Below are 25,271 nucleotides of genomic sequence, written 5' to 3'. Positions count from 1 at the left end.
AACAACTCTAAACCTCGGAATCCCTCTTTTCTCACCTACAGAGGTCCTGTACCCTATAGATTCGACGACCTCGTCGCTCTCGCTACTCGGAAACGCTTAGATATCGATACTCGGTCCCCTCCTCCCTTCTCCTCCTTTTGGCCTTCTCCTTCCCTCCCCTCGACCTCAAGAACAACTTCCCATCGAGCGAAATCCGACCCAAAGGATCCTCCAGTACTCGAAGTAGGATATGCCCGGTGGAAGAAATGCAGACGGAACGGGAGGTGTGAGCTTAGGGGAGGTTGTAGGTCGTGGCAGTACGACTCAAAGCTCAACACGGGGAGGTTCGTCCTTTCTTTCGCTTCCTTTCCCTTCGAATTAGCAGAAAATTCTTCTCGGTATGCAAGAGCTGACTTGTACGTTTAATGTCCTTCGTCGCTTCTTTTCAGTTCCTCTTCTCTCCTCTTCCTCGTCCTCAGCAGCTCCTGTAGACGACGGACCCTCTCCTCCCCCAGCCCCCCTCTTCTCTCGCCTTCAAACACTCTTCCCAACCTCGCACTCCTCCCAGAACCCCAACCCTTCGCCTCTCGGATTCCCAAACCACCAGCCCTTCTCTCTCGGTCCTTCAGAACCCCTCCCTTCGACGGCAGCAGCTCCCTCCAAGGCGTCACCCCCAAAGAGCAAGCAGAACGTCAACTCGACGACAGGGCACGATCGAGTCGAGGATCTAGCTTTCGAACAGCAGAAGATGGCAGGAGGAAGAGAATTCCTCAAGATCAGGTTCTTGACTTGGAACATGTCAGTTTTACTCTTTCTAGAGCTCTGAAGGTCCAGACGGAGACGAGCGAGAACGGAAAGCTCGAAGCTGACCTTTGCTCTCCTTCCCTTTTCCTCCCTCCTCGCCCTTCTTCCTTCCCTCTCCTCGCCTTTCTCTCGAACATCTACCAGGCATGACTCCATTCCGAAAGGAGATCTCACTCCTCTCCTCGGAAAAGTCCCTCCTTACAGCCACCCATCGAACGAGGATCTTTCAACCGTCCCTCAACTCCCTCTCAACGATGCTCACCCCTACCACCTCATCGTTATCGCAGGCCAGGAGTGTCCAACCCCGTCAGGAATTCCCATGGGACTCGGAGCAGTCAAATGGGGGATCCCGAACCCAAACAGCTCGATGCCTTCGACGCCGTTGCGAGCTCCTCCCAACTCTCCTTTCGGTCCCGCCACGGGCGAGAGGAATTTTCCACCCCCTCCATCTTCGACAGCTCAATCTGCTCCTCTCACCGTAACTTCCCTCGACCTGCCTAAACCCTCCTCGGTCCCCGTTCCTTCGCCCTCGCCCTCTTCAGCAACTCCCTCCGCTACACTCAACCCAACCCTCCCGATCCTCTCCCTCCTCCCGTCGCCCAAAGACCTCCCTCCCAACCTCACCATCCAAGTCGCCAACCTCACCGACTCGCCCAAGAAACTCGCTCCTCTCTCCCTTCCTCCTCTTCCAAACAACCGACTCCTCTCGCCTTCGGTCCCTCCCTCCCCTTCAACGAACCCAACGACGTGGCTCGGAGTCCCAACGATGAAGATCTCGCCGGGATCCCCTCCCCTCACATCGCCTGCAACCTCGTCAACGGGAGAGAAGACAGCTCAGCAGTTGGGATCGCATCTCGGGGACAAGGAGACGAAGGAGAAGGACAAGCATCATTTCCATCATCGGAATCCTCAGGTGGACAGTAAAGGTTGGACGGACGTCTTGACGGACTGGTTTGCGAATCGAGTTGGGGAAGGACAGATCCCGTCGGCAGGATTGAGCTCTCCGGGTCTTGGTTCGAAGGCGGGAGGGGTTGAGTCGGAAGTCGGAGAGGAGGGAGGAGGAGCGACGAAGGAACTGGTGATTGAGGACGAGGGAGCCGGTGGGAAAGAGGGTGCTGTGACGGCTGGGACAAGTCGGTACAAGGTCGTTCAGGAGGGGAGAGGGACGTACGAGTTGTTGGTGAAGGAGAGGCTGCTAGGGATATATCTCTGTGAGTCTCCCTTGTTTCGTTTGCGACGCGTTCTCCTTTTCCTTCCTTTCTGATCGTTCTTTGCTTTCCCAGGTGTCTACGTATGGAAAGGCTGCCGTCATCTCGTCAAGAACACCTCGACGTCCTACGTAACGACTGGTTTGATCGGAGGAAGGTTCGGAAACAAGGTCAGCGCGTTTTGCTCGACCTGCATTCAGAAAGAGCAACGATGCTCCCGTCGCTGACGATCTTTCTTCCCGTCCTATCTTCTCGTCACCCTCTAATCAGGGAGGAGTCGCCTGCTCAGTTCACCTCGGAGAGACCCGTCTACTCTTCGTCAACTCTCACCTGGCGGCGCACGCGTCTCGAAGCGACGTTCGACTCCTCAACGTCACCAAGATCAAGGCCGAGCTCGACGTGGACTGTTTCCTGGAGAGTGGGGACGAACGTCTGTTAATGGAGGGTACGTTGCAGTCTTCTCACGCTTCCTCAGAAGTCGATGAACTGACATCCTCCCTCCGAATCGAATCGACGCGTCTCTCAGACCCCACCGATCGGTTCGATGCGACCTTCTGGATGGGAGACCTCAACTTCCGACTGGACGTCTCGAGGATTCATGCGGACTGGCTCGTTTCTCGCAAAGGTGAGAGAACATCGACTTCCTGTTTTCTTCTCTTGGATGGAAGCTGATCCTCGTCCCCTCCTTCCTTCTTTTAGAGTACGCCCAAGCTCTTCGGTTCGATCAACTCAAGAAGGTGAGAGCATCTCTCTTTTCTTTCGACCTTGTTCATAGATCTGACCTCATTTCTCTCGTTGATCGATCCAGATCATGGACGAGGGTCTAGGATTCGTCGGTTTCCAGGAGGCCGAGATCTCCTTCGCTCCGACGTGAGTCCTTCTTCACCTTTTCTTCTCGTCCCTCGATTGCGCAGATTCACTCACACTTCGTTCTACTTCCCACCTTCCTCACAAAGCTACAAGTACGACGTTGCCAAGCCCGTCAAACGATCCAACACGCGTTCGTCGAGGAAGAAGGCTCGAGATCCCTCGCTCTCTGGGGTTCAAGAAGCCTCCGAAAACGGAGCCATCGAGGAAGCCGACGACGACGACGGTGAAGAAGCAGAGGACGCCGAGAGGTCTTCCATCATCTCCTCAGGATGGACGAGTCTCAATCAATCGACCTTCACGAGCGACGAGGAAGAAATCGACCCTCCTCCTCCGCCAGCCTCCTTCCCTCAGCAGTCCCAGCAGCTCGCAGAGAAGGTCATCCAGGAAACCCAGAAGATCTTCCTTCCCTCGACGGCTATCAAGGCGAAGAAGAAACTCCTCGGTCTCATCAAGATGCCCTCCTCTCCAGGATCCGCCGCTCCCTCTCGTCAGACGAGCATCAGCAAACCACGACGATCTTCCAACAATCCCTCGGATACGACGCCTCGTTCGGTCTCTGGATCAGGATCTCTCGACCTCGAACGAGTAGCGACTGGACTCGGACCCTCGACTACTCCTCCTTCGTCGAACGGTCCCTTCGCGACAGCTCTCGCAGCCTCGCCGACTCGAGCATCGATGGACGGCTCTCCTCCTCGTCCCCAGCTCGGAAGGAAGCTCAGTGCTCGTTTGAGGAGGTCGTTCAGTGGGAAGGAGGGTCCTAGTGGTCGGTACGCTCCTCCCGCTTCGGACGAGGACTCGGAAGACTCGGACGACGCGTCGAGGGAAGGAGTCTACGACACGTCGTCGAAGAAGAGGGTGCCTAGTTGGTGCGATAGGGTTCTTTGGAAGACTTTCGTGCGTCTCTCTTCTTTCTTGCCCTTCCAAAACAATGCTGAATCGAGCTTCAAACTGACCTCTTTCTCGTTCGTTTCGCACTCGTTCACAGGAGGAAGACTACCCCGAACCCGTCCAACTTCCAACGCGTCCAGCAGAGGGTTCTCCCGTCGACGAAGCTCACTCCTTCACTCGACTCAACAGGATCGCTTCAGCTCTCCACATCCGTCGTCGAAACTCTCGAGAAGTCAAACGGTCGACGTCCATCTCCTCCCAACTCTCCAACAACCTTCCCTCCCCTCGGATCTCCCTCGTTGCTTCGAACAGCTTCAGCGACACCTCCGCTACTCTCTCAGCAGGAGGAACCTCGTCTCAGCACGTCCACTGGGGAACAGGGTCGTCCCAACGAAACTCCATCGTCGACGCGTCCTCCACTCAATCGAGCCTCCCTCGTTCCATCAACGGTCGTCGACGTTCCAACTCGGCCAATAACCCTTCCACCCTCACTCCTCCTTCTTCCACCAACACCACCCCAACTCGACCCAGCCCTGCCACTCGGAACAGCAACCCAGTCCCTCACCTCGATGATCCTCCTCCTCCTCCCTTCTCCTCCCCTTCCCGAACGGTCACCTCCCCTCCTTCAAGCCATCCCACCTCACCCATCCTCGACGACTCCTCCCGTCCTTCAGCTCATCGATACACCTCGGAACCTCTTCAGCACCCTCCTCCGCTCGTACCAGCAGCTCCCGTCGAACGAGGATCGTGGTTCACGAGACTCCTTCAGATCCATCCCTCCGCGCCGTCGTCGATCTTGCAGCCGCCGCCGGAACCAGAGAGGAAGGTGGAGGAGGAGGAGTTGGTGAAGAGGAGGAAGGGAGAGGTGTTACCCTTGCTTTACGATACGTTGTCGGATGCGGAGATGAGGCAGATCCAAGGGTTTTCGGAGTGAGTTCGAGTTCGAGTTGAACGACGCGTCGAAAGAAGGGTAGCTGACCGCTTCTTCTCGTTGCTATGCTCGTCCTCTTTTTTTTTCAAAGTCATCGACCAGTCAACGCAGTCATGGCTCTCTTCATCTAATCGGAATCGTTCGTAGCTCTCGCATTCGACGAGCTCTTCTCGTTCGTTTCAATCTCCCTCCTTTCACCCACGTCTACTTTATCTATATAAGCCTCGATCTTCGTCATCTCACAAAATCTCACACTACGAACCAATCCAACATACCCTTCTAGATTAACCCTCTCCTAGACTAATGACTCTAATGAACGTGCTACAAAAAAAGAACGACCTGAAAAGCCCTGAACCCAAAACAAAACCTGCTCGACGCGTCTCCCCTCCTCCCTACTTCCTCCCCTTCCCCTTCTTAGCCTTCGCCGCACTCTCCTCCACCACTCGCTTCGCCTCCTCCTCCTGAGCAGCCAACTTCTCTGCCTCCACCTTCGCGGCTGCTCGTCGTCGGACTCCCTCTGCGACAGCGAGCGCTTTGTCTGAGGCGGCGGGAGCGATGGGTTGGATGGGAGGCTGTAAGAAAAGAACGCATTGAGAACGGGTTCGAAGAAGAGAGGAAAGCCAGCAAGTCAGGGAGAGCTCGACAGGGACGAAAGGAAGGGAGAGAGGAAGGGAGAGAGAGAGAGAGGAAGAAAAAGCTCACGAGCGTCTTAGGCTTCGGAACCGCGTCCTTCTCAGCCGGACCTGATTTCCTGTGAAGCCAAGCGAGGATGGATTGGGAGACGACTCCGGACACTGATCACAGAGCGAACGAAGAAACGATCAGAACAACAACGACGGGAGGAGGAGGAGGAGGGAGAGAAAGAGAGAGAGAGAGAGAGAGAGAGCTCACTAGCCAACCAAGCGAATCGAGGGATCTTTGCCGTCTTCTCCGACCAGATCCGGTACCCTACAGCGAACTTTGCGAGGTGAGGTCCACTTCGAGACGAATGCAAACAGACCGTTGATCAGTTTCGAAGCTCGAGGGCAGAAGAGAGAGAGCTGGACTGGACTGAACTATTTGCCCGCTGGAGCAAACCTGCTCTTCCAGACGGGAGCTTCGACCCATTCCCCTGAAGCGAGGACTTCTCTCAGAAGGAAAGGATCGGGTCGGACTTCTCTAGGAGCGAGGAAACGGAGATCCTTGCCTCGGTTGGAGACGAAGACGAGGTAGGGAGGTCTGGATCGTTCAAAAACACGAGAGGTCAGCTTTCGTGAGTTCGTCTGCTGTTCGAATGGGAAACGAAAGGCCCTCACTTGAAGATGATCCACCTCGTCATGAGTTCGGTAGCGTTGAGGTAATCGATTCTCCCCCATCGGACGTGAGAGAGGTCGAGGGTTTCGGTTCCGTTGGCGGTGAGCTCTCTGGAGATGTTGGCTGCTTGGCCATGAGCGTTGTAGAAGACGGAGGACATGGGATCGGTTTTAGGACCGTGTCTGTCGAATCCGAAGGAAATGAGAAGCGAAGTCAGTATACAAAGGAAAAACGACAGGACGGCAGGGTCGATTGGGCCCATGCGAGTCGAACGCTTCCCTCCCTCCCTCTCTCTCAAAGATAGGCGAGCTCAAACCCCGATTACTCACACAATCAACGCCCAAACCCTCTCCTCCCCTTTCCCCAACTCCTCCAACTCCACCAGTTCCTCCCAGTTCTGATCCGTGAGCCGAACCGTCCCGTCCCTCTCGTCCTCGCTGGACTGGAACTCGAGATTGCTCTGAGCTTTCGTCACCGCCTTCTTGACGTCGATCCCCGTAGCCGTGTACATGCTCAGGTTGAGCATCTCCAGCAGATTCTTGCCGACTTCCTTGTAGGATTGCTTCTTCTTCTTGGGTAGTGGTGTCGAAGGGAGAGGATCAGAGGAGGAGGAGAGATCATTTGCGAGCTTGCCGACGAACTTGGTCGAGGGTTGGCCTGGTTTCCAGCCTTCGTTCAAGTAGGCGGAAGCGGAGGAGGCGAGGAGGAGGAGAGAGAGGGTGGGGATCTTCATGTTTTGTGAAGGGGGTTGATGGGGGTTGGAGGAGTGCTGGCAAAACGAGGGAGAGAAGGAGGAGAGAGCACGCGAGGTCGACCTCACGTTGGCACCACTCTTCCCTCTCCAATCCCTTCGGAAAGCTCAAAGATAACGGAATTTTACAACAATACGAGATAGACATTGGGCCTTCCATCTTTGCAGTCTTGCAGAACGAGAAAGGTCGAAAGAAGGAGAGAAAAAGGGTCGTGGGTCGTCTAAAAAATCATGAGCTCGCCTCTTCGGTCTTCTCCTTCGCTCCTCCCTCGAGCTCAACCTCCTTCTCCTTCGACTCCTCCAACTCCCTAATCTCCTCGTCCACCTCCTTCAGGTCTTGCTCCCCTTCTCCCTTCCCATCCTCCTCCACCACCTCCTCCTCCTCAACCTCCATCTCCTCGGGCTCCTCCATCACCGCGTCCGGCACAGCGACGGAGGAGGAGGGCTCGCGCGTCGAACCTCCTCCCTTCTTCCCCTCCTCCTTCTCCACCACCTTTTCTACCACCACCTCCTCCTCTTCTTCTTCCTTCGGAGGTCTCAACTCCGCTTCCACACTCTCCACCCACTCCCTCAACTTGTCAATCCCTCCCTCCTCCTTCTTCTTCTTCCCTCCTCCTCCTCCTCCTCCTCCAACGGCAACAACCCTCTCGTCCACCTCCTCCAACGACCCCAGCTCGCCTCCAAACACGCCCTCCACCAGTCCCTTCCTCACGAACGGTACCATCCCATCCACGAACGCTCTTCCGAACGCCCTGAGAACGAGCTTCGTCTCCTTCTTGTCCTTGTCCGACGGTCCAGCGCTGACGGACGCGTTCCGACGATGACCTGGTCGTCCGCCTACGCCTGGCGTTGACGTCGACGACGACGACGAGTTGGCGAGGGAGAGGGAAGCGAATTCCGAGGTGGAGGACTGGGAGTAGGAGAGGAGGAGGGAAGCTGAGCGGGAGAGCGATTGGAGTTGGAGCGTGAGGAGCGTTGGGAAGAGGGACAGAGGGGAGAGGAGTCGAAGCGAGTTGAGCGTGTTGATGTGGCCGTTGCAGAGGAGCGCTAGGTCTGGGAAGTGCGTGAGGTAGATCGGTGGGGAGTGGATCGAAGGCGTAGAGTTGGACTTCGAGGTGTTGTTGGTTTGGAGGAAAGGAGTGGAAGTGTTGATGTCGAGATCGAGAACGAACGAGATGCTCTCTGGCGGCATCATCCACGTCGAAGGCATCTTGCCGTTCCTCAACGCTCCTCGAAGCGTCCCCTCCAGTCCTGCTTCGGCTTCCTTGAGAGACTTGGTGACCGAGTGGACGACGGCTCGTTCGAACGGTTCCGTGACGAGCGAACGAAAGTCGAGGCCTACTCGAGCGAACGAGGTGGCGCAGTAGTTGAGTTGGGTGAGGAGGGAGGAGAGGGCGGAGGGATCTTCGATGAGGGGGATGTGGGTTTCGAGCAGGGTGAGGAGGGCGGAGAGGGATTGGTGGGCGAAGGTGATGAGGAGGGTTGGAGGGGGTGGGGAAGAGGGAGAGGACGAGGGAGGAAGGAGGTTGGATTTCGAGTCGGGTAGCGGTGGTAAGGAGAGTTGATGTTTTTGATAGTCGAGGAAGATGGTAGTGAACTGGGAGATGACATCGTAGACGTTCTCCCTGAACAGATCGACGTATCTCCTCACGTATCGAACGGGCTCTCCTCGTTCCCTCTCGATCCCGACCAACACCGCCCTGAAGTTGTGCTCCCTACTCGCGAGGAAAGCCACCTGCAGCTCTTCCTCGTTCAACACATCCATCCTCCTGAGGAACCCTACAGCTTTGACGAGGGCAGGAAGCTTGACCTGCTCCCTCAGCACTCCCAGCAGCTTGACGAGCATCCCCATCAACCCCTTCTCGACCTCCTTCTCGACGTCCCTCACTATCGCCACCTCCCCGTACCTCGCACTCATCTCCTTAGCGTGCTGTCCCAGCTCCATCGCCTCGTGGTAGTATCCGTTCCTGACGCAGGTTTCCAGGAGTTGAGGGACCTCGAGGAGGTCGAGGAGTTTGTCGTGGTGCTCGAGGAGGAGGGAAGCCTTCCGACGATCCGACTGGGTTTGTTTCGTCGAAGCTGCAAAGGCGTGACATTCTGCTTCGAGGGAGGGTACGGCGTCGAGGAGGGAGTCGAGGGATTCGGTGAAGGAGGCGAAGGCTGTATGGACTTGGGAGGAGCATTGGTGGACGGTGATGAAGGTTCGGTACTCTCGGAAGCACAACGAAGTGAGCTCTCCAGAGACGAAGGACGCTTCTTCATGGATGATTTTGGGTTCTTGTTCCAGAGCTTCCAGGGAGAGACTGGTGGTGGGAGTAGAGGGGAGGGTGGAGAAGGGAGAGGGGAGGGGAGGGAAGAAAGGTCAGCTCGAAGGAAGGGATGTGATGAGCTCGATCCCTTCTTTCGACACACTTTGAGACTCGTTCCAGGTAATCCTTCGAGGTTTTCTGTAAAAGCAGCGAAAGGAAGAGAGTCAGCTACAAGCTCCAAAGAGAGAACGATACGTATATATACTAGGGAGAGACTCACCGAAGTAAAGAGACCCTCTGGGTCGATGAGCTTCCTCAACCTCGCCTGATCCTTCAAGAGCTGAACGAGAGAGGGAGCTTCGTCTTCTTCCTCTTCGAGTTCCTGTTCGAGCTCGGCTCCTACTACAGCAGCATCCTGCAAAGCGATGTCCATTCGACCGGCCTTTGAAAGGAGAGAACGAAAGGGAAGGATGGGGAGAGAGGAGGGAGGGAGGTGTTGGTCGTTTGAGGAAGGGAGGGCCGAGAGATGCGAGCTCGAAGTTCGTCGACGCGAAATGAAGTGAAAACAAACTACGGCCGACTCTCCACAGCAATTTTTCCCAACAGCTTTTAGGGCCGAGTTACCCTGGGCGAAAAATGCATGACCCTGTCAAGGAGGAATCGGCGTCGAAACCAAGGGCCGTTTCCTCGCATCGCTTCCTCTCCCTCTCCCTCAAAACGAAAGCTCGACCCGAGACCTTTTCGCCCTCATCCACAACCTTCCCTCTTCTTTCTCGCCCACTCAAGCAAGAAGACATGTTCATTCCAACTTCCCTGCTCGCTCTTGTGCTCTCGACCTCTCTTCTCGTTCTAGCAGTACGTTCAACTCGCCCATCGCCTCGCCTCCTCTCGCTCGCGTCCAAGTTTCGTCCGTCCTGACCTTCACTTTCTCTTCCTTCCTTCTTCAGGACTCTACCACTCACAGAGTCTACGTTGGAGTGGACGATCATGGAAATCCAGCTCTTCAGTACTCTCCCAGCGAGCTTCACGCTGAAGTCGGAGGTGAGTCGAGGGACAAGGAAGAGGGGAGGAACGTCGGCGAGCTGACCTTTCTCTTCCCGCCCTCTTTTGCCAGACGTCGTCGAGTTTCACTTCAAGCCCAAAGCACACTCGGTCACTCAGGGTTCCTTCGATCATCCTTGCGTTAAAGCTGCGAAGGATGCGTTCGATACTCAGCTCGTTCCTGTAGACCATCAGCAGAGTCTCATTTGGAGTCAAGAAACGTTCAGGTGAGCTCGTTTCGCTTTTTTTTTCCCTTTCTCGTCTTCTCTCAACCCGATTCTGACGGTCTCCCGCTTTTCACAGGACTTTGGAGGTGTGAGTCGCCCTTCTACTTCTTCTTCTTCTTCTCATATCGACCTCACCGCGTGGAGCTGATGCGACTCAGCTCGCACGCGTCGCCGAATCACATCCCTCTTCCCATCGGCCCTCTTGGAAGTTCTCATCTCCTTTTCAGAAGCTGATGTTATTTTTTCTCTTCTTTTGCAGGACGTCGAAACATCCTCAGGTCTTCTACTGCAAGCAGCAGCTCCCTCAACCTCACTGCGGTCAAGGAATGGTCTTCGTTCGTGCGTCTCACCCTCCCTTTCTTCTCCTCCTCAATTCTCTCTCTCCAACCTGACTTTCGAACTTGCCTTTTTCTATTCAGTCAACCCTTACGGAGACAAGAACATCGAAGCCGTCAAGCACCTCGCTATCGCTCAAAACGGAACCGTGCCTCCCAACTCGGCTCTCATCCCCCCTCCCACTTCGACTGTTTCGTCTCACGTCGCTTCTCCCACTGCTGCTATTCACGAAGTTCAGGTCGGACCTAACGGGAAGTGTGAGTAATCTCTTTCTCGTTGCTCGGCGCGTGAGAGAGAGGGAGAAAAACAGGGTTCGACCTGTTCGCCCCTCTTAGGCGATGTTTTGGTTTTTCGTTTCCTCTTTCTCCTCTGAGGCGATGAGACTGATATGGGTCTTTCCTCTTCTTTTCATCTTTGTTGGGACAGTCGTCTACGATCCTCCCTATGTTCACGCCAACAAAGGAGACGTCGTTCGTTTCAAGTTCAACCCGAAGAGTTCGTTTCCTTCATTTCGACCAAGTTCGACGCTTCGTTCTGTCGTTCGCTCGTTCTGACTCTTTCCATCTTCGATTATTCAGACCATACCGTCACCGAATCTAGCTTCACCAACCCCTGTCGACGAAAGAACGGTGGATTCGACTCTGGATTGTGAGTCTTACCTTGGTTGAAGTCTCGTTTCTCGACGCGTCGCCTCGACTTCCACTGACCTCTCTTCTCGCACTCTATTTCTTCAGCCGATTCGTCGCCGCGAATGCTACTGGAGATCAGCAGACTTTCGACGTCGTTGTTGGAGATCCTTCGATCCCTCAAATTGGGTACTGCAGGTTCGTCCCGTCCTTTCCCGTCCCGTTCGTTCCTCTCTTGCCGACCTTGCCTCCTTCGCTTACCGCAGACAAGGACTCGGAACTGAGCAATCTCACTGTGAACGACTCGGTCCCATGGTTTTCGCTATCAACCCTGCGAAGGAAGGGCCTTACAGCTTGGATGCTCTCCAGAAGACTGCCCTCGCGACGGTTCTTGGATCGGCTCCTCTGCCAGAGCCAGAAGGTCGGTCTAGATCTTGGTAAACCTTCAAGAGACAAACCGCTAATACTTTGCTCCTTCGTCCAACAGCCAAAGTCCACGAGGTCCAAGTTGGTCCCAACGGAAAGTGTGCGTCCCTCTTTCTTCGTTTCTTTCTCTCCTTCTTCGTGATCGAGCTGACATCGTGTATTCTCTCATTCATATAGTCGTCTACGATCCACCTTCCATCGTCGCTGCCAAGGGAGACATCGTCCGATTCAAGTTCAACCCCAAGAGTGAGTCGTTTCGACGCGTTTTTTCTTTTTCATTTCCCGCTCGTTCTGACTCTTCATTTCCCTCCTCGCCCTCCAGACCACACCGTCACCGAGTCGACTTTCACTAACCCTTGCCGAAGGAAATCTGGTGGATTCGATTCCGATTTGTGAGTTCGAGACCCATTGGACGACGAGGTTTCGACGCGACTTCAATTCGACTGACTCGTCTTTCCCTCTGATCACTCAGCCGCTTTGTCGCCGCTAACGCCACTGGAGCTCAGCAAAACTTCGACGTCGTCGTTGGCGATCCCGCTGTTCCTCAATTTGGATACTGCAGGCAGGGTGAGCCTCTCGCCTGCGTTCCTTCGTCGTTCGAGTCGATCGTTCTGACGCTTTCCTTTTTTGCAGGTCTCGGAACCGACAATTCCCACTGCGAAAGACTCGGACCTATGGTCTTCGCCATCAACCCTGCTAAGGACGGTCCTCAGTCTCTCGAAAGCATCCAGAAGGTCGCTCTCGCCACAGTCCTCGGATCGGCTCCTCTGGCTGAACCTTCGACTGGTTCGTTCCCATTTTTTTCTCTTGCACTCGAAACCGTCTCTGACCCATGAATTCCTTTTGCAATGCGACAGGATCTTCGAGTATGAACGTCACTCTCGCCGCTGGAGGAGCCGGTGAGTCTTCTTCCTTTCGTTGTCCTTTCGTCGACCACCTCATCAACTAACATCGTCTTCCTCTTCCTCTTCTTTTCCAGCCGCCGCCTTCGCTTCCATCGGAGGAGCCGTCTTCTTCTACATTCGTCGACGATCCCTTCGAAAGAGAGGATCTTACGGACAGGTGAGTCCTCGTTCTTCTTTCGAACTCGACGCGTCGTCGTCTCTCTCCCTCGCTGACTCCTTTCCCCGTTCTTCTTTCCCCTCCCAGATCGACGAAACCACCGCTCCTTTGGGTGATCGATCCGATATCGGAGAGTTCACCATTCCCTTGAAGGAATCTCGATCCATGTCGCCTCTCCCACCCACCGCCAACGAATCGAGGATCATCGAAGAAGGAGGAGGAAGGCGACCTCTTCTCGCTAGTGACTCTTCTGCCTAAGCCTTCCAGCCTATCTAGTTCTCACTACCTGTAGCCCAGTATCTCAATCGTGTATCCTTTCCTTTTTGCTGCTCACTTTGTTTTCGCTTCCCATAAAATTCAACGGACGCTCTCGTTTATCTCCCTCGCTCCCCCTCTTCGCTACTTACTTACTTACTCTTACTGCTTGGGGCTATCTCAGGTTTCATTTTTTTCTCTTCGCATTAGAACTTGTCCGAGCTGCTTCGAGCTTCGACGACATGGACGCTCGTCGAAGTCATCTTCGTTTTCCTCTGCCTTTGCCTGTCGTTTTCTAAGCTACAGACCAAAACCATGTTTTCATTACGCGCTCGATGCTGAGAAAAAGATGTGCGAGAGTCTGCTGGAATAGCATCGGCTGAGCCGTTCAAAGACGAGAAGAGAGGAGGTCGTTTGGTTCGACGACGCGTCGTTCCTTCCTTTCCATCCCCTTCCTTTCCTCGTCAAAGATTCCTTTCGAACGAACGCGATATAGAAGCGTACGAGCATCGATCGCAATTGTTGAGTTTCAAGTTTAAGTAAGAGAGAGATGGGGTGAGGGGGGGGAGGGTATTCGAAGACGAGAAGAGGATTCTCGAGTTCGATTGAAAAGCAAAGCAGTAGAGCGAAAGAAAGAGTAGAGGAAGAGAAGTAAACAACAGCAGAGTGGAGACATGCGAGGGGGCGTGAAGAAGAGAAACAGAGATGGGGCGGTAGGGAGGGAAGGGAAGGGAAAGGGAAGCATCTAAAAAGAGGGAAGAAAGGAGCCGACTAGATTATGTGCTGATTCCGAAACCGATTTTGAGCGAGGTGGGTGGGTGAGGGGTGAACAACGAGAGAGATACACAAGAGAGACGAAACTAGATAGAAAGAGACCCTGAGGAAACCTCAAATCTACTTCTTCTCCTTGTCCTCTCCCTCAGGAGTGGACTCCTCAGCAGCGGGCTCGGAAGACTCGGATCCCTGGTTTCGCTTGGCCTCGTGAACCTGGTAGAGGGGAGGGAAGGAAGAAGAGTCAGCTGCGAGTCTTCGAGGGAGAGAGGCGAGAAGAGAGAGAGACGAACCTTCGAGAAGAGGTTGAGGGAAGCCTCGAGGAGAGCGTCCTTCTTGGTCCTGATGTCGTCGGCGGTGATTCCCTCCTCTCCAGCCTGTCCCTTGGCGGCGCTGAGAAAGAAGAAAGAACGAAAGGCGAGAAGATCAGTACGATGCTCGAGGTAGGACTTCAAAGAAGGACGAAATAAGCAACTCACATCTCCCTAAGCTCCTCGATCAAAGCCTGAACAGACTCGACCTCCTTGGTGTCGAGCTGAGCCTTGAACTCGTCCAAAGCTGTAGAATCAAAGACGAAGGAGAGTCAACGGCGCGTCGAACAATCAAAGGAAGGCAGACGAAGAGGAGATACGCACACTTCTGGGTGTCGGTGCAAGTAGAATCGGATCCGACGGCCATCTCGATGAGCTCACGCTTAGCCTTGTCGGACTCAGCGAAAGCCTCAGCGTCCTTGACCATCTTCTCGATCTGGGAGTCGGAGAGTCCGGAGGAGGAAGCGATGGTCATGGACTGATCCTTGTTGGTGGCCTTGTCCTTAGCGGAGACGTTGACGATACCATCCTGGGATAGGGGAGAAGAAGAGGAGGAGGAAGGAAGCGTTCGAGTCAGCTCGAAGCTCTCGGAAACCTCGAGAACGGATCGAAAAGAAAACTCACAGCATCGATGTCGAAGGTGATCTCGATCTGGGGAATACCCTTGTGCGCAGGAGGGATACCAGAGAGCTGGAAGTTTCCGAGGAGCTTGCAGTCTCGAACCATGGATCGCTCTCCCTGGTAGACCTTGACCTCGATAGCGGTCTGACCGTCGGCGGCGGTGGAGAAAGTCTGGGACTTCTTGGTGGGGATGGTGGTGTTTCGGGGGATGAGGGCGGACATGACTCCTCCGAGGGTCTCGATACCTGAAAGAGGAGAGGGACGGAAACGCGACGAAGGTCAGCTCGAGCGGAGACGATACTAAGCTCGAGAGCTGGATGCAAAAAGACGTACCGAGGGAGAGAGGAGTAACATCGAGGAGAAGGATATCGGTGACGGATCCGGCGAGGACTCCAGCCTGGATGGAAGCTCCAATGGCGACGGCCTCATCGGGGTTGACTCCCTTCGAGGGCTCTCGTCCGAAGACTCCCTTGACGGTCTCGACGACCTTGGGCATTCGAGACATACCTCCGACGAGGATGACCTCGTTGATGTCGGCAGCCCTGAGAGAAAGAAAACGAAGGGACTTCGTCAGGACGAGAGCTCGAAGGGAAGAAAGGGAGGAAGAAGAGGTTCGACTCACTTGACTCCAGCGTCGGAAAGAGCCTTCTTGCAAGGGTCGATGGTCTTGGTGATCAAAGATCCAACGAGGGACTCGAGCTTGGATCGGGAGAGCTTGATGTTGATGTGCTTGGGTCCCGAAGCGTCGGCGGTGATGTAGGGAAGGTTGATCTCTGCGAAAAGAGAACGAAGGAGGGCGAGTTCGTCAACTTCGAGCTCGACTTCTCCTTCGACTTCGAGAACGAGATGTGAACGTACCAGTCTGCGAGGTAGACGAAAGCTCGATCTTGGCCTTCTCAGCAGCCTCTCGGATTCGCTGGATGGCCATTCGGTCCTTGGAGATGTCGAGACCAGACTCCTTCTTGAACTCGTCGGCGATGAAGTTGACGAGAACGATGTCGAAGTCCTCTCCTCCGAGATGAGTGTTTCCGTTGGTCGACTTGACCTCAAAGACTCCCTTCTGCATCTCGAGGATCGAGACATCGAAGGTTCCTCCTCCAAGATCGTAGACGGCGACGACGGCAGACTCAGATCGCTCGAGACCGTAGGCGAGGGCAGCGGCGGTAGGCTCGTTGATGACTCGAAGAACCTCAAGACCGGCGATAGCTCCGGCGTCCTTGGTGGCCTGTCGCTGAGAGTCGTTGAAGTAAGCGGGAACGGTGATGACTGAAGGAGGAGGAAGGGAAGGAAGAAGACCGAGGTCAGCTAGGAAATCGAGCGAGGGACGAGGTCGAGATCGAGGGAAAAAAAAAGAGCAAGTACGAACCGGCGTGTCCAACGGGCTTTCCGAGGTAGGCAGCAGCAGTCTCCTTCATCTTCTGAACGACGAATCCTCCGATCTGGGAAGGAGAGTAGTCCTTGCCCTGAGCCTGGACCCAAGCGTCTCCGTTGGGAGCGGGAACGATCTTGAAAGGAACGTTGTTGATGTCACCCTGCACCTCGGCGTCCTTGAACTTCCTTCCGATGAGTCTGAAGAGGGTAGAGAGCGAAGAGAAAGCTTGTCAGCATCGATGTATAGAGAACGAACGAGCGATGGAAAGCAGGCCCATGAACCGAAAACTTCGAAACCTCCACCCTTCCTCGATTCCGATCCCACCACCCGAACAGAGAGATATACGAGAAGAAGAGACTCACCGCTTGGTAGCGTAAAGGGTGTTGGCCGAGTTGACGACGGCTTGTCGCTTAGCGGGCTGTCCAACGAGTCGCTCTCCGTCCTTGGAGAAGGCAACGACGGAAGGAGTGGTCCTTCCTCCCTCAGCATTCTCAATCACACGGGGAACCTTTCCCTCCATGACGGAAACACACCTGTACCGAAGAAGAGAGAGAGGAGAGAGTAAGTAGATGTAGGAGAAAGATGTGTTGCAAGCTCAGGACGAACGAGTTGGTGGTTCCTAAAAGAAAGAGAGAAGAAGAGGGAGAGTCAGCCGGAAGCTCTCTCGAAGGAAGGAGATGGATCTAGAAGAGATGTAGCTCACCAAGATCGATACCGATGACGGGTCCGTTGACCTTGCTCGACATAGCTCGAAGAGATGACCGCTGGAAGAGTTGAGGAAGAGGAGGAGAAGAGACATGTCGTGGAAGGTTGGGTTGAAAGAAAGGGAGGAAGGGGAAGGTCGGACGACCGAGATTCCGAGGAAGGAAAGTGTCCAGAGGTGTAGAGAAAGCAGCGAGGGGGTAGTAGAGGATCGAAGAGGATAGGAAGGTGGTCGAGGTAGTGGCGAAGTGAAAGGAAGAAAAAGCAAAAGAGGAGACGTCAGTGTTCGGCTTGTAGGGAGTGTGGAAGCTGAAAGGGAAGGAAGGGGATCAAGAAGGGAAAAAAAGAAGGAGAGGAGGGGACGAACAGCGACGGTGGAGGACATCGAAGGGAACCGGGAAGATCGAACAGATCGAGAGAGAGCGGTGTACATCGTAGAGAAGAGAAGAAGAGAAAGAGAAAGAGAAAGGTAGGGTGGGGAGTGGGTGGTGGTTGGGAGGGAAGTAGGAAAAGGGCCAGAGAGGCCAAAAAAGCGGAGACTCAGTACTCATTCCATCCCTTTCTCCGTCTTTCTATCCATCCCCCAACCATCACTATCTCAACCCCAACTCTTGTCTTGACCCTTCTCTTCCCTATGACGGTCACTTCGAGCATCACATTCCCTGGCGAAAAGGATCCTCAGAACGCTCAAAAGGACGTCGCCATCGCCTGCTCCGAAGCTGGAAAGACCTTACTCCTTACCGGAAAGAAGTCCCCGTAGAGATCGCCACGATGTGCATGCTCTTCAATCTGAAGGGAACTCCAGATGCTCGATCCGCTCTTGCTCTGTTCGTGATGGCTCAACACGTCAAGGAGAGGAAGGCTGTCGTCTTGCAGTCAGTACCGTCTTCCCTCGACTGATCTCGTCCTCTTCCACTCTCTCTCTCCCTCACTCCCTCTTCTTTCTCCGTTCAGCTCCTCGAGCAAGGAATCTATGACTGACACTTTTCTCTTCTCTCTCGGTTCCTTCTTTTTGTGAACCGGAATATCCTCATTCGAGCAGGAAACGAGCACACTCGAAGCTCATCGTCTTCGGACGAGGCCTCACCATGACCTCCAACAAAACAGGCTTCTACTCCTCCGAACGAGCCTCAGCCTGCATAGCCTACCCAGATCAAGTCTGCATTCCAGGTCCTCTCACGTCGATCCAGCTGCTCGTCGTAAGTCTGTCTTTGTCCTTCGTTTTCCCTCGCTTCCTTCTCGTGCGCCGCTGACCTTCTCTTCCCTCTCTATTCTTTCTTCTTTCGCTGAACTGCAGATGTACTCTCTCCTCAATCTCGCTCGAAAGACTCTCGTTCCTTCCAACCCTTCCAAGGGCTTCGCTCGAAGCGAACTCTACCTCGCGATCGTCGACGTCTATCGAGCTCTGTACAAGGAAGAGGAGGAGACGTGATCGGCTCCTCTTGTTTCTCCTGAGATGATGTACAATCGAGGAGCGACGGATAGGAAGTATGGGATGTGAGTCTACGGCTTCTTCCTGTCTCGTCTCTTGATAGGTAGAGGGGAGAGGAAGGAGCGGACGAACGAACGACGACGTGGACGTGACTGACCTTTCTCTTCTTTCTCTTCTCTCTTCCCCCTCGTCTTCTTCCCTTCTCGCTCGGTCCTTCAACATACTCTTAGCTACGGCCATAACCTCGAAGACCTCGCTCTCCAGGGAGTCAGATACGACGCCGACACCAAGGAGATCTACGAAATCCTCGTCTCGTCGCACGCTCAGGTCCTTCCCAAAGGAGACACGGTGATGCAGAAGGTGAACTGCTTGAGATTTTGCGAGTAGAAGAGGAGAGACGCGTCTGGAAAGATGAGTATGTTGGGCTCGAGGTCGGATTGTTGTTCGTTGAGGGGGAGGAGAAGAGTCGCGTCGTTGTGGTTTTGGTTTTGATCGTTGATGATGTGATGATGTTTTGGTTTCCTGCTTTCTCATTCCCGGTTCAGAAAGTTAAGGAGCGATGAGATCACACCAGGTGGTTGTACCGAAGGCCGAATAGATATCAGAGGGTGCGACGAAGAGGACGAGGGAGGGAAAGACGAACGTCGGCTGTAGGGAGATGAACTGAGAGCTCTTTGCGTTTTTGGAAAACTTCGACCTTGCAGATTTGATCGTATAAGAGGCGCAATCGTCGCCAAAACCTGGTCGAAATATATCCTTGGGGAAAGGGAGCTCTTTGAAGTCGTCGAGCTCAAAGCCTCGAAATGAGCTTCCCCTTCCTTCCCTCCCAACTCCTTCCTCGTCCTCCTCGTCTCCGGAATGTCGGTCGTGATCGACTACTCTCTCCTCTCGGATCCCACCCTTACCGCCTCTCTCCTCGAAGCCTTCAACAACAACCTCGCTACAGCACCTCGTCCATCCTTTCTGGGCCCAATCTGCCTCAACTCCTTCGACTTTGGCACTGAAGCACCCGACGTCGAAGTCGTAGGTCTCCGAGACGTTTACAAGGACTTCTTGGAAGCAGAAGAGGACGAGGAGGATGAGGAAGAGGAGGAGCATGCTGGGGAAGGTGGTGGAGAATCGTGGAACGACGGTGGGAGCATGAGGGAAGGAGGAGGTGGATGGTCTCGAGAGGACGAAGAAGGAGGAGCTTTCTCTTCTCATCGTCGAGGTCAAGAACCACCTTCGAGCACTAGAGGACTCTCATCTCCGCCTCCCTCTTACACGATGGGACCTCTTCCTCCCTTCCAAGGTCGTCCAGGATTCGATTTTGGCTCTCCCTTTCACAACGGATCTCCTTTCACCTCTCGAGTGGGTCTCGGTTCGACCTTGCACTCTCCCGTTCCAACACCCTACCACCTCTCTCGAAACCCTTCCTACTCCTCCCTCCCACCAGGTCACGGAGGACCCTCTCGAACACCATCGTCAGGATCTCATCACCCTCATCCAGCGGACGAGAGAGGAGGAGGAGGAGGAGGAGGAGGAGGAGGAGACAGCAGTCGACGCCCGTCGGGTCAACGTCCCAAACCTCGTCGCTCTTCGTCCTCCAAACCTCCAGACGAAGACTCCTCCTCTGGACCTCCCTCTCTCCAACTCCACCTTCACGTTCACCACCCATCGAACATTCGCCTCTCACTCTCTACAACCCTCTTCATCAACCATCCTTCCCCTTCCTTCATGTCCCTCCCTCTCACCCTGACCATCACGCGTCTCGAACTAGACTTCCACCTCGTCGTCGCCTTCGAATCGTCCTCAACCTCCTCTACCTCCACTTCCCACCCTCACCAACCACCTCCACCACCAACAGCAACCAACTCCCCTTCCTCCTCCTTCACCAACCACCCTTCCTCTGCAAACCAACCCCCGTCGAAACCGCGTCGTCCAAAGGGGAATCGCGTTCACATCTCCATCCTCGACGAGCTCGATCCCTACGGTCCTCCCGTTCCGTCCAATCCGAATTCGCCAGGAGTGGGAGCAGCAGGAGTAGGACCGGATGGGAAGCCGCTGCCGATCGGACAGAGGATCATTCCGAGGATGGAGATTGAGAGCGGCATCGGACAGGAGGGAGAGCATGTGTTGAGGAACGTGCAGAAGGTGGAGAGGTTCGTGTTGGATCTGCTGAGGAAGACGGTGGTGGATGAGTTGGTGTTCCCGAATTTCCAGACGTTGGTGGTGTGAGGGGGAGGGAAGAGGAGACGAGGAGGGGATGAGGTGAGTCGCGTTTCGTTCCTCCCGTTTTACTTTGATCTCCAAGAGAACTGATTTGGCCTGCTTCTGCCTTTTTTAGTCCTTGCTTATAGGTCCCCGCTCGAACTCTTTCTGGCGAGGAGGTGATCGTCCTGAACCGCGTGGGAGTGGGTCGTCCGGTCGAGAAGACGCGAAGGAGGGACGTAGGGGCTGACTTAGATTTCTAGTCTTGTAATCTCCATCTCTACGTGTTTGTTGTCACATTTTGGTCCACGTTTCGAAGTCAAATGAATTTCTCTCGAAAAAAGGAAAGAAGGGGAAGGGAGTTGCTCGAGCTCGACAGGCTCCCTCCCCCCACCTCCCATCATCGTCCTCGGCCCACCTTTTCCCCTTCTTCTCCTCCCACCTCACCAACCATGGATCAGGTCAGCACTTGTCTCTTCTTTCTCCTTTCGAACCTGAACACGTACTAACTCGCTCCCCTCCGCCTACACCAGGACTCCTTCCGAGCGTTCGTCAAAGCACCTCGCTTCGCCGCCTCGTCCTCCTCGGCTCCCTCCTCAGCAGCAGCAGGTGTCCTAGGTGGTGCTACCCCTCGACGTGGCTATGCTCCTCCTCCTAAATCCAACCCTTTGCTGTAAGTTCCCTCGCACCGAGCTAGCGAAGGATCAAATCCATCGAACGAGCGAGCGAGCTCACCTTTCCCTTCCTTCCCTTCGGTTTCGTTTTCGAGCAGCAAGAAGCCCACCGAGGCGTCTACTTCGAAGGATAGCTTCAAGACCAAGAAAATTAAGAAGCTGGAAGGGAAGTACACCGATCGAGCTGCTCAGAGGAGAGCTGGGATGGAGGATGAGTTTAGTGAGGCTTTGGCGTTGAAGGACGAGTTTGAGAGGTCAGCCCTTCCTCCCCTTTCTCCCTCCTTTGGTTCGTCGTTGGAGTCAAGATTATTGCTGACTTGATTTCCTGGGTTTGGCTCGTACAAAGACGTCTCGCTGAGGAAGCTGAGGATGCTGCCGACCTGGAGGAGAAGAGGAAGTATCTCGGTGGTGATGCTGAGCATTCGATTCTCGTCAAAGGTGAGCTCTCTTTCTCCTTCCCACCCCTTTCCCTTAGAGACGAGATATTACTGGACAAGCTCAACTGACTCTACTACCTCCTCTTCACACCGCCGCGTACCTCAGGACTCGACTACGCTCTCCTGGCCAAGAACAAAGCCGATCTCGAATCCGCCGAAGACTTCGACGACGAGCTCGAAGCTGCCTTCCAACACGGTTCCTCCTCTATCGTTGTGGATCCGGCTCCTCTCGAGAGCAAGAAGAGGTCCAGGGAGGAGATATTGGCTGCTGTGCAGGGGAAGAAGAAGGCTAGGGCTGGAGGAGCGAAGGAGGAGGAGGTTGAGTCGAAACCCGCTGGGCTGAGCAACTCCAAGTTCAAGCCTATCGGGTTCAAGGAGTCCAAGTCGTCGTCGAAGGGAGGGAAGGATGGGACTGCAGGGGAGAAGAAGATGAAGAAGAAGAAGAAGAAGGTCGTGGTGGAGGAGGGAGGATTGGTAGGAGCGAGTGGGTCGATGGGTCCCCCTGCTTTGCCTTCGTCGTCGTCGTCCGCCCTGGTAGGAGGAGGATTACCAGCACCACCGCCTTCAGCAGTATCTTCGGATCCATCAACTCAGACCTCCTCCTCGTCGTCAGCGGTTCCCTCCTCCTCCAGCACCATCGCCGCTCCTCCGCTCCCCGTCCCAACCTCAACACCCGTTCCCAAAGCCAAGGTTATGGCCAAACCTCTCATCGTGTACGACGACGACGACGACGATATCTTTGGAGGTGTAGGAGAGTACGAAGCTCCAGGAGATTCAGACTCGGACGACAACGACGAATCTAAACCCTCCTCCTCCTCGACGCGTCCCTCCGAACCCACCACCACCACCTACCCAAGCGATCCCTCCTCCTCTGCCACCACCACCATCAAACGAACCAACTGGTTCTCTACCACCGGATCCCTCTCGCCATCGCCTTCCCCACCCAAATCCCTCATCCCTCTTCCCGCCCCCGCTCAACCGTCCTCCTCCGGACGTGCTCGCTCTCACTCTCGCTCAACCTCCCGCTCCCGTTCACCCTCTCCTCCTACTTCCTCCACCATGGGTCGACTCGTACCCCTTTCTGGATCGTCGGTACCCTCCGTAGCAGACCTCCTTCGAATGGACTCCGCGAATTCGGCCCTGGCGGTCAAGAAAGCGAAGAAGGCGGCTTGGAGGATGAAGATGGGTCTTCCTGCTCAGGCGGACGATGCTGGGAGTGATGATGAGAAGATCGAGATCGATTGGAACGAGGAGAACAACAAGGAGAAGGAGGGTGGTGGAGGGAAGAAGGACTGGAAGGGGAAGGGGAAGGCTGGGAAGGGAGGGAAGTCGAAGGAGGATGAGGATGAGGAGAGGGCGCAGAGAGGTGAGTTTTCCTCGTCGAAATTCGCGTCGGAGTTGAAGAATCGTGTACTGATCAGAGTTTTACTCCTTTCTCTGTTTCAGATCTTCGGGAGTACGAGAAGTACGAGAAGAAGAAGGCTGGAAAGAAGTGAAGGAAAAGAGTCGCGACGAGTCCCTTCGTTTGTTCTCGCCTCTCGTAGCTTTTCGAGCTTCGCCCATTTTTCTCGCTCTTCTTTACCATCTCATGCTTTCGACCTCCAAGTCTCTCCCAGAGAGATCTGAAAGCAAACTTTCTCACTCAAACGAGCGACTTTAGAATACGCAGTCTTGCCGTCTCGAACCTCACAATTTGCGAGAATCGGGGTGGACCTCAACACCAACTCCCTCCCCCCTTCCCTTCCCCCTCTTCCCTTCGAATGTCGTCTGTCGGAGCTCCCAAGAAGTCAGGAAAGTCGTCGAGGAAGACCAAGTCTTCGTGGAGGAAGGCCATCGATATCTCGGATATCACAGCTGGTTTGGAGGAGAAGAGGGCCGAGGAGAGGGTTACAGGGTGAGCTCGCACTTTCTCCTTCTTTCCTTTGGTTTCGCTCCTTCTCGCCTTTCGAAGCATCAAGCTGACTCGAGCTCATGTTGAATGGTGTGCTGGGAACAGATCTACTGCTGCGTCCAAGAAGAACGAGGATTTGTTCATGGTTGATACCACTGGAGACGCCGACAGTGAGCTTTCCCTCCTCCCTTCCTCCCCTCCTCCCCTCCCTCCCACCTTCCTTTGGCGATTCAACTCGTCCAACTTCGACCACCACCTCCAAACCTTTTCGAGCCTCATTCTGACCATCTCTCCTTTGCTCTCGTACTTTTCTCATCTCAGTCAAACCTCCTCCTCGTCCTAAGAAGCTCCTCAAATCCCAGCAAATCCTCGCTGAACGGTCCGCCCACCCTGCCGTCTTCGCTCGACCTTCCTCCGCTCTCCCCTCCGCCAAAAAGCACCTCACTCAGGACCAGAAGGACCGTCTTCGTCGTATCACTCGTCGAGACGTCAAGGGACCTTTCGGAGCCGTCGTCGATCGAGACCCAACCCACTGGGGAGAGGGCTCAGCTCTCTTCAACGGAATCCAGGGAGGTCAGGAATACGACGCTTGGGTCGAGGCCGGTGGTTTGCTCAAGTTCGACGCTCCCGTCGGAGAATGGGATGGACCTCGAGAGTTCGCTCATCAGAAGAAGATCAAGACTCCCAAATCCCTCCAGAAGGGTCAGCTCCAATCTCGACCCGACGTCCCCGCCGTTCCTCTTCCTCCGACAGGACAGAGCTACAACCCTACCCAGGCTGCTCACCAGGAGCTCCTCAGGAAGGCTCACGAGACGGAGGTTGCGAGGTTGGAGGAGGAGGCGAACAACAGGGCTATCAAGGACAGGATGCTGCAGGCTAGGAAGGACATTCGAGAGGCGGATGGACCGAGTGAGGAGTTTGTGTTTGGGATGCAGGTGGATCTGCCCAAGGATGGGGACGACGAGGAAGAGGCTGAGGGGTCGCAGGCTGGAGAGGAGGAGGATTCGAGTTGGAAGGACAAGAAGAGGCCTGAGAGGAAGACGAAGCAGCAGAGGAGGAAGGCTGACAAGGTGGCTGCCGACGTGAGTCTCGTTCCGCCTTTCTCTCTCCCTCTCCCTTCACCCAAGCTGACTTTCCTCTCCCCTTCTTTCGTTTCTCTTCCTTCCAGGCCGCCAAACGTGATCTCCTCGTCCAATCCAAACACCTTACCCAAACCTTCCGCTCCCTCCCTTCCATTCGCAAAAGCATCGACAAGTCATCGACCCTCCGCTCGCAAGTCATCGCCGCCCGAGCTGAGGCCAGGGACAAGAAGCTTCGAGCTGGTCTCGCTGGAGTCAAGGTTGGAAAGAACGTCGTTGGGGCTGGTGGAGAGGTCGATGTGCAGCTGGGAGAGGAGTTGAGCGACAGTTTCAGAGGACTCAAGGTTCGTTCGCTCTCGATTTCCTTTTTTGTCTCTTCGAGCTCGACTGACTTGGTCCTCGATTCAATCTTACAGCCCGAAGGAAACCTGTTCAAGGACCGATTCACCTCGCTTCAGCACCGAGCTCTCATCGAGCCTCGAAAGCCCGTCCAGTTCGTCCGCTTCCTCTCCCTCTCGCGTCCCTCTCCGTCCCTGACCTTTCGTTCCTCTCCTTTCGTTTCCACAGGCCCAAGCGACGTGCGCTCGCTTTCAAGGAATACGAGAAGCACGCTTGGAAGCGATTCGAGTAGAGTTTCTACGTCTCTGCTTGTTCTTGTATTCTAGGTTGCCCTCCTTGGAGGACGCGTCGTTATTTCTCTTCTTTCCTTCCCACTCCTCCCCCTCCTTCTGGGTTTCGCTCGTTGCTCTTTTCCTTTTTGCTTGGGCTCTTTCTCGTTCACGCATTCATCTTCTACACTTCTCATATATGATCTATGCATCTCCTTCGTTGAAACCCCTTCGCTT

General features: G+C 54.8%; 11 protein-coding genes across 11 annotated transcripts; 7 read left to right on the top strand and 4 right to left on the bottom strand.

The window, feature by feature from the left end:
* The first annotated feature begins 18 nt into the window (after window positions 1-18).
* BDY24DRAFT_194101 (uncharacterized protein) lies at window positions 19-4,953 on the top strand. Its single transcript, XM_076636414.1, has 11 exons — window positions 19-323; window positions 429-777; window positions 928-1,994; window positions 2,067-2,161; window positions 2,262-2,436; window positions 2,518-2,616; window positions 2,691-2,728; window positions 2,800-2,861; window positions 2,948-3,755; window positions 3,847-4,679; window positions 4,772-4,953. The coding sequence occupies exons 1-11, from the start codon at window positions 230-232 to the stop codon at window positions 4,809-4,811; spliced, it is 3,660 nt and encodes a 1,219-aa protein (XP_076493120.1). The 5' UTR covers window positions 19-229; the 3' UTR covers window positions 4,812-4,953.
* BDY24DRAFT_194135 (uncharacterized protein) lies at window positions 4,878-6,869 on the bottom strand. Its single transcript, XM_076636415.1, has 6 exons — window positions 6,303-6,869; window positions 5,976-6,155; window positions 5,737-5,898; window positions 5,572-5,657; window positions 5,383-5,474; window positions 4,878-5,252 (listed from the first exon to the last, which is right to left on the bottom strand). Exons 1-6 carry the CDS (start codon window positions 6,704-6,706, stop codon window positions 5,073-5,075), a joined length of 1,104 nt encoding a protein of 367 aa, XP_076493119.1. The 5' UTR covers window positions 6,707-6,869; the 3' UTR covers window positions 4,878-5,072.
* Window positions 6,870-6,953: 84 nt separating this feature from the next.
* BDY24DRAFT_355478 (Dor1-like family-domain-containing protein) lies at window positions 6,954-9,482 on the bottom strand (the record flags this gene model as incomplete). The annotated part of the gene is made up of 3 exons (XM_076637786.1): window positions 9,254-9,482; window positions 9,137-9,171; window positions 6,954-9,027 (listed from the first exon to the last, which is right to left on the bottom strand). Exons 1-3 carry the CDS (start codon window positions 9,404-9,406, stop codon window positions 6,954-6,956), a joined length of 2,262 nt encoding a protein of 753 aa, XP_076493118.1. The 5' UTR covers window positions 9,407-9,482.
* A 286-nt stretch (window positions 9,483-9,768) lies between these two features.
* Window positions 9,769-13,402, top strand: BDY24DRAFT_444501 (uncharacterized protein; the record flags this gene model as incomplete). The annotated part of the gene is made up of 18 exons (XM_076644857.1): window positions 9,769-9,828; window positions 9,921-10,014; window positions 10,088-10,241; window positions 10,318-10,329; window positions 10,501-10,580; window positions 10,661-10,834; window positions 11,004-11,072; window positions 11,156-11,225; window positions 11,312-11,401; window positions 11,470-11,624; window positions 11,691-11,729; window positions 11,807-11,875; window positions 11,952-12,021; window positions 12,102-12,196; window positions 12,263-12,415; window positions 12,487-12,528; window positions 12,609-12,691; window positions 12,779-13,402. 18 exons carry the CDS (start codon window positions 9,769-9,771, stop codon window positions 12,947-12,949), a joined length of 1,680 nt encoding a protein of 559 aa, XP_076493117.1. The 3' UTR covers window positions 12,950-13,402.
* Window positions 13,403-13,439: 37 nt separating this feature from the next.
* BDY24DRAFT_401606 (heat shock protein 70 family) lies at window positions 13,440-15,752 on the bottom strand. The gene is made up of 8 exons (XM_076642115.1): window positions 15,508-15,752; window positions 15,272-15,422; window positions 14,983-15,191; window positions 14,653-14,894; window positions 14,353-14,557; window positions 14,197-14,275; window positions 14,011-14,110; window positions 13,440-13,933 (listed from the first exon to the last, which is right to left on the bottom strand). The coding sequence occupies exons 1-8, from the start codon at window positions 15,713-15,715 to the stop codon at window positions 13,841-13,843; spliced, it is 1,287 nt and encodes a 428-aa protein (XP_076493116.1). The 5' UTR covers window positions 15,716-15,752; the 3' UTR covers window positions 13,440-13,840.
* Window positions 15,753-15,841: 89 nt separating this feature from the next.
* On the bottom strand, window positions 15,842-17,516 carry BDY24DRAFT_193827 (Hsp70 protein-domain-containing protein). Its single transcript, XM_076636412.1, has 5 exons — window positions 17,091-17,516; window positions 16,725-16,785; window positions 16,628-16,640; window positions 16,384-16,554; window positions 15,842-16,218 (listed from the first exon to the last, which is right to left on the bottom strand). Exons 1-5 carry the CDS (start codon window positions 17,154-17,156, stop codon window positions 15,951-15,953), a joined length of 579 nt encoding a protein of 192 aa, XP_076493115.1. The 5' UTR covers window positions 17,157-17,516; the 3' UTR covers window positions 15,842-15,950.
* On the top strand, window positions 17,495-18,155 carry BDY24DRAFT_418464 (uncharacterized protein; the record flags this gene model as incomplete). The annotated part of the gene is made up of 3 exons (XM_076643854.1): window positions 17,495-17,598; window positions 17,766-17,922; window positions 18,021-18,155. The coding sequence occupies 3 exons, from the start codon at window positions 17,495-17,497 to the stop codon at window positions 18,153-18,155; spliced, it is 396 nt and encodes a 131-aa protein (XP_076493114.1).
* Window positions 18,156-18,179: 24 nt separating this feature from the next.
* Window positions 18,180-18,542, top strand: BDY24DRAFT_418463 (uncharacterized protein; the record flags this gene model as incomplete). The annotated part of the gene is made up of 2 exons (XM_076643853.1): window positions 18,180-18,220; window positions 18,386-18,542. The coding sequence occupies 2 exons, from the start codon at window positions 18,180-18,182 to the stop codon at window positions 18,540-18,542; spliced, it is 198 nt and encodes a 65-aa protein (XP_076493113.1).
* Window positions 18,543-19,013: 471 nt separating this feature from the next.
* Window positions 19,014-20,643, top strand: BDY24DRAFT_444497 (mitochondrial distribution and morphology protein 12; the record flags this gene model as incomplete). Its single annotated transcript, XM_076644856.1, has 2 exons — window positions 19,014-20,405; window positions 20,482-20,643. One exon carries the CDS (start codon window positions 19,014-19,016, stop codon window positions 20,370-20,372), a length of 1,359 nt encoding a protein of 452 aa, XP_076493112.1. The 3' UTR covers window positions 20,373-20,405; window positions 20,482-20,643.
* A 63-nt stretch (window positions 20,644-20,706) lies between these two features.
* On the top strand, window positions 20,707-23,185 carry BDY24DRAFT_401590 (RED-like protein N-terminal region-domain-containing protein). The gene is made up of 6 exons (XM_076642114.1): window positions 20,707-20,806; window positions 20,879-21,018; window positions 21,118-21,273; window positions 21,366-21,457; window positions 21,563-22,822; window positions 22,903-23,185. The coding sequence occupies exons 1-6, from the start codon at window positions 20,798-20,800 to the stop codon at window positions 22,950-22,952; spliced, it is 1,707 nt and encodes a 568-aa protein (XP_076493111.1). The 5' UTR covers window positions 20,707-20,797; the 3' UTR covers window positions 22,953-23,185.
* On the top strand, window positions 23,186-25,260 carry NOP53 (Nop53p). The gene is made up of 6 exons (XM_076642113.1): window positions 23,186-23,350; window positions 23,453-23,517; window positions 23,669-24,429; window positions 24,516-24,770; window positions 24,843-24,919; window positions 24,994-25,260. The coding sequence occupies exons 1-6, from the start codon at window positions 23,217-23,219 to the stop codon at window positions 25,055-25,057; spliced, it is 1,356 nt and encodes a 451-aa protein (XP_076493110.1). The 5' UTR covers window positions 23,186-23,216; the 3' UTR covers window positions 25,058-25,260.
* Window positions 25,261-25,271: the final 11 nt, after the last annotated feature.

The sequence above is a fragment of the Mrakia frigida genome (genome assembly GCF_051309035.1).
Source record: "Mrakia frigida strain ATCC 22029 unplaced genomic scaffold BDY24scaffold_38, whole genome shotgun sequence".
In the NCBI taxonomy this organism is placed as follows: Eukaryota; Fungi; Basidiomycota; class Tremellomycetes; order Cystofilobasidiales; family Mrakiaceae; genus Mrakia; species Mrakia frigida.
Note: the sequence above shows the minus strand (reverse complement) of the source record. Positions and strands in the feature narration are given on the sequence as shown.

Coding starts and splice junctions, on each gene's coding strand:
- BDY24DRAFT_194101 (XM_076636414.1), top strand. CDS start 230: ATGCCCGGTGGAAGAAATGCAGACGGAACGGGAGGTGTGAGCTTAGGG. Junction 1,995..2,066: donor GCTGCTAGGGATATATCTCT/GTGAGTCTCCCT, acceptor TTGCTTTCCCAG/GTGTCTACGTATGGAAAGGC. Junction 2,862..2,947: donor GAGATCTCCTTCGCTCCGAC/GTGAGTCCTTCT, acceptor TTCCTCACAAAG/CTACAAGTACGACGTTGCCA.
- BDY24DRAFT_194135 (XM_076636415.1), bottom strand. CDS start 6,706: ATGAAGATCCCCACCCTCTCTCTCCTCCTCCTCGCCTCCTCCGCTTCC. Junction 6,156..6,302: donor AGGGTTTGGGCGTTGATTGT/GTGAGTAATCGG, acceptor CGGATTCGACAG/ACACGGTCCTAAAACCGATC. Junction 5,658..5,736: donor TTTGCTCCAGCGGGCAAATA/GTTCAGTCCAGT, acceptor TTCGTCTCGAAG/TGGACCTCACCTCGCAAAGT.
- BDY24DRAFT_401606 (XM_076642115.1), bottom strand. CDS start 15,715: ATGCAGAAGGGAGTCTTTGAGGTCAAGTCGACCAACGGAAACACTCAT. Junction 15,423..15,507: donor TTCGTCTACCTCGCAGACTG/GTACGTTCACAT, acceptor CTCTTTTCGCAG/AGATCAACCTTCCCTACATC. Junction 13,934..14,010: donor CCCTCAACCTCTTCTCGAAG/GTTCGTCTCTCT, acceptor CCCCTCTACCAG/GTTCACGAGGCCAAGCGAAA.
- BDY24DRAFT_193827 (XM_076636412.1), bottom strand. CDS start 17,156: ATGTACACCGCTCTCTCTCGATCTGTTCGATCTTCCCGGTTCCCTTCG. Junction 16,786..17,090: donor CGATGTCCTCCACCGTCGCT/GTTCGTCCCCTC, acceptor CAACTCTTCCAG/CGGTCATCTCTTCGAGCTAT. Junction 16,219..16,383: donor ACCCTTTACGCTACCAAGCG/GTGAGTCTCTTC, acceptor TACCCTCTTCAG/ACTCATCGGAAGGAAGTTCA.
- BDY24DRAFT_401590 (XM_076642114.1), top strand. Junction 21,019..21,117: donor CCTAAATCCAACCCTTTGCT/GTAAGTTCCCTC, acceptor GTTTTCGAGCAG/CAAGAAGCCCACCGAGGCGT. Junction 22,823..22,902: donor TGAGGAGAGGGCGCAGAGAG/GTGAGTTTTCCT, acceptor TCTCTGTTTCAG/ATCTTCGGGAGTACGAGAAG.
- NOP53 (XM_076642113.1), top strand. CDS start 23,217: ATGTCGTCTGTCGGAGCTCCCAAGAAGTCAGGAAAGTCGTCGAGGAAG. Junction 23,518..23,668: donor TACCACTGGAGACGCCGACA/GTGAGCTTTCCC, acceptor TTCTCATCTCAG/TCAAACCTCCTCCTCGTCCT. Junction 24,920..24,993: donor GAGCCTCGAAAGCCCGTCCA/GTTCGTCCGCTT, acceptor TCGTTTCCACAG/GCCCAAGCGACGTGCGCTCG.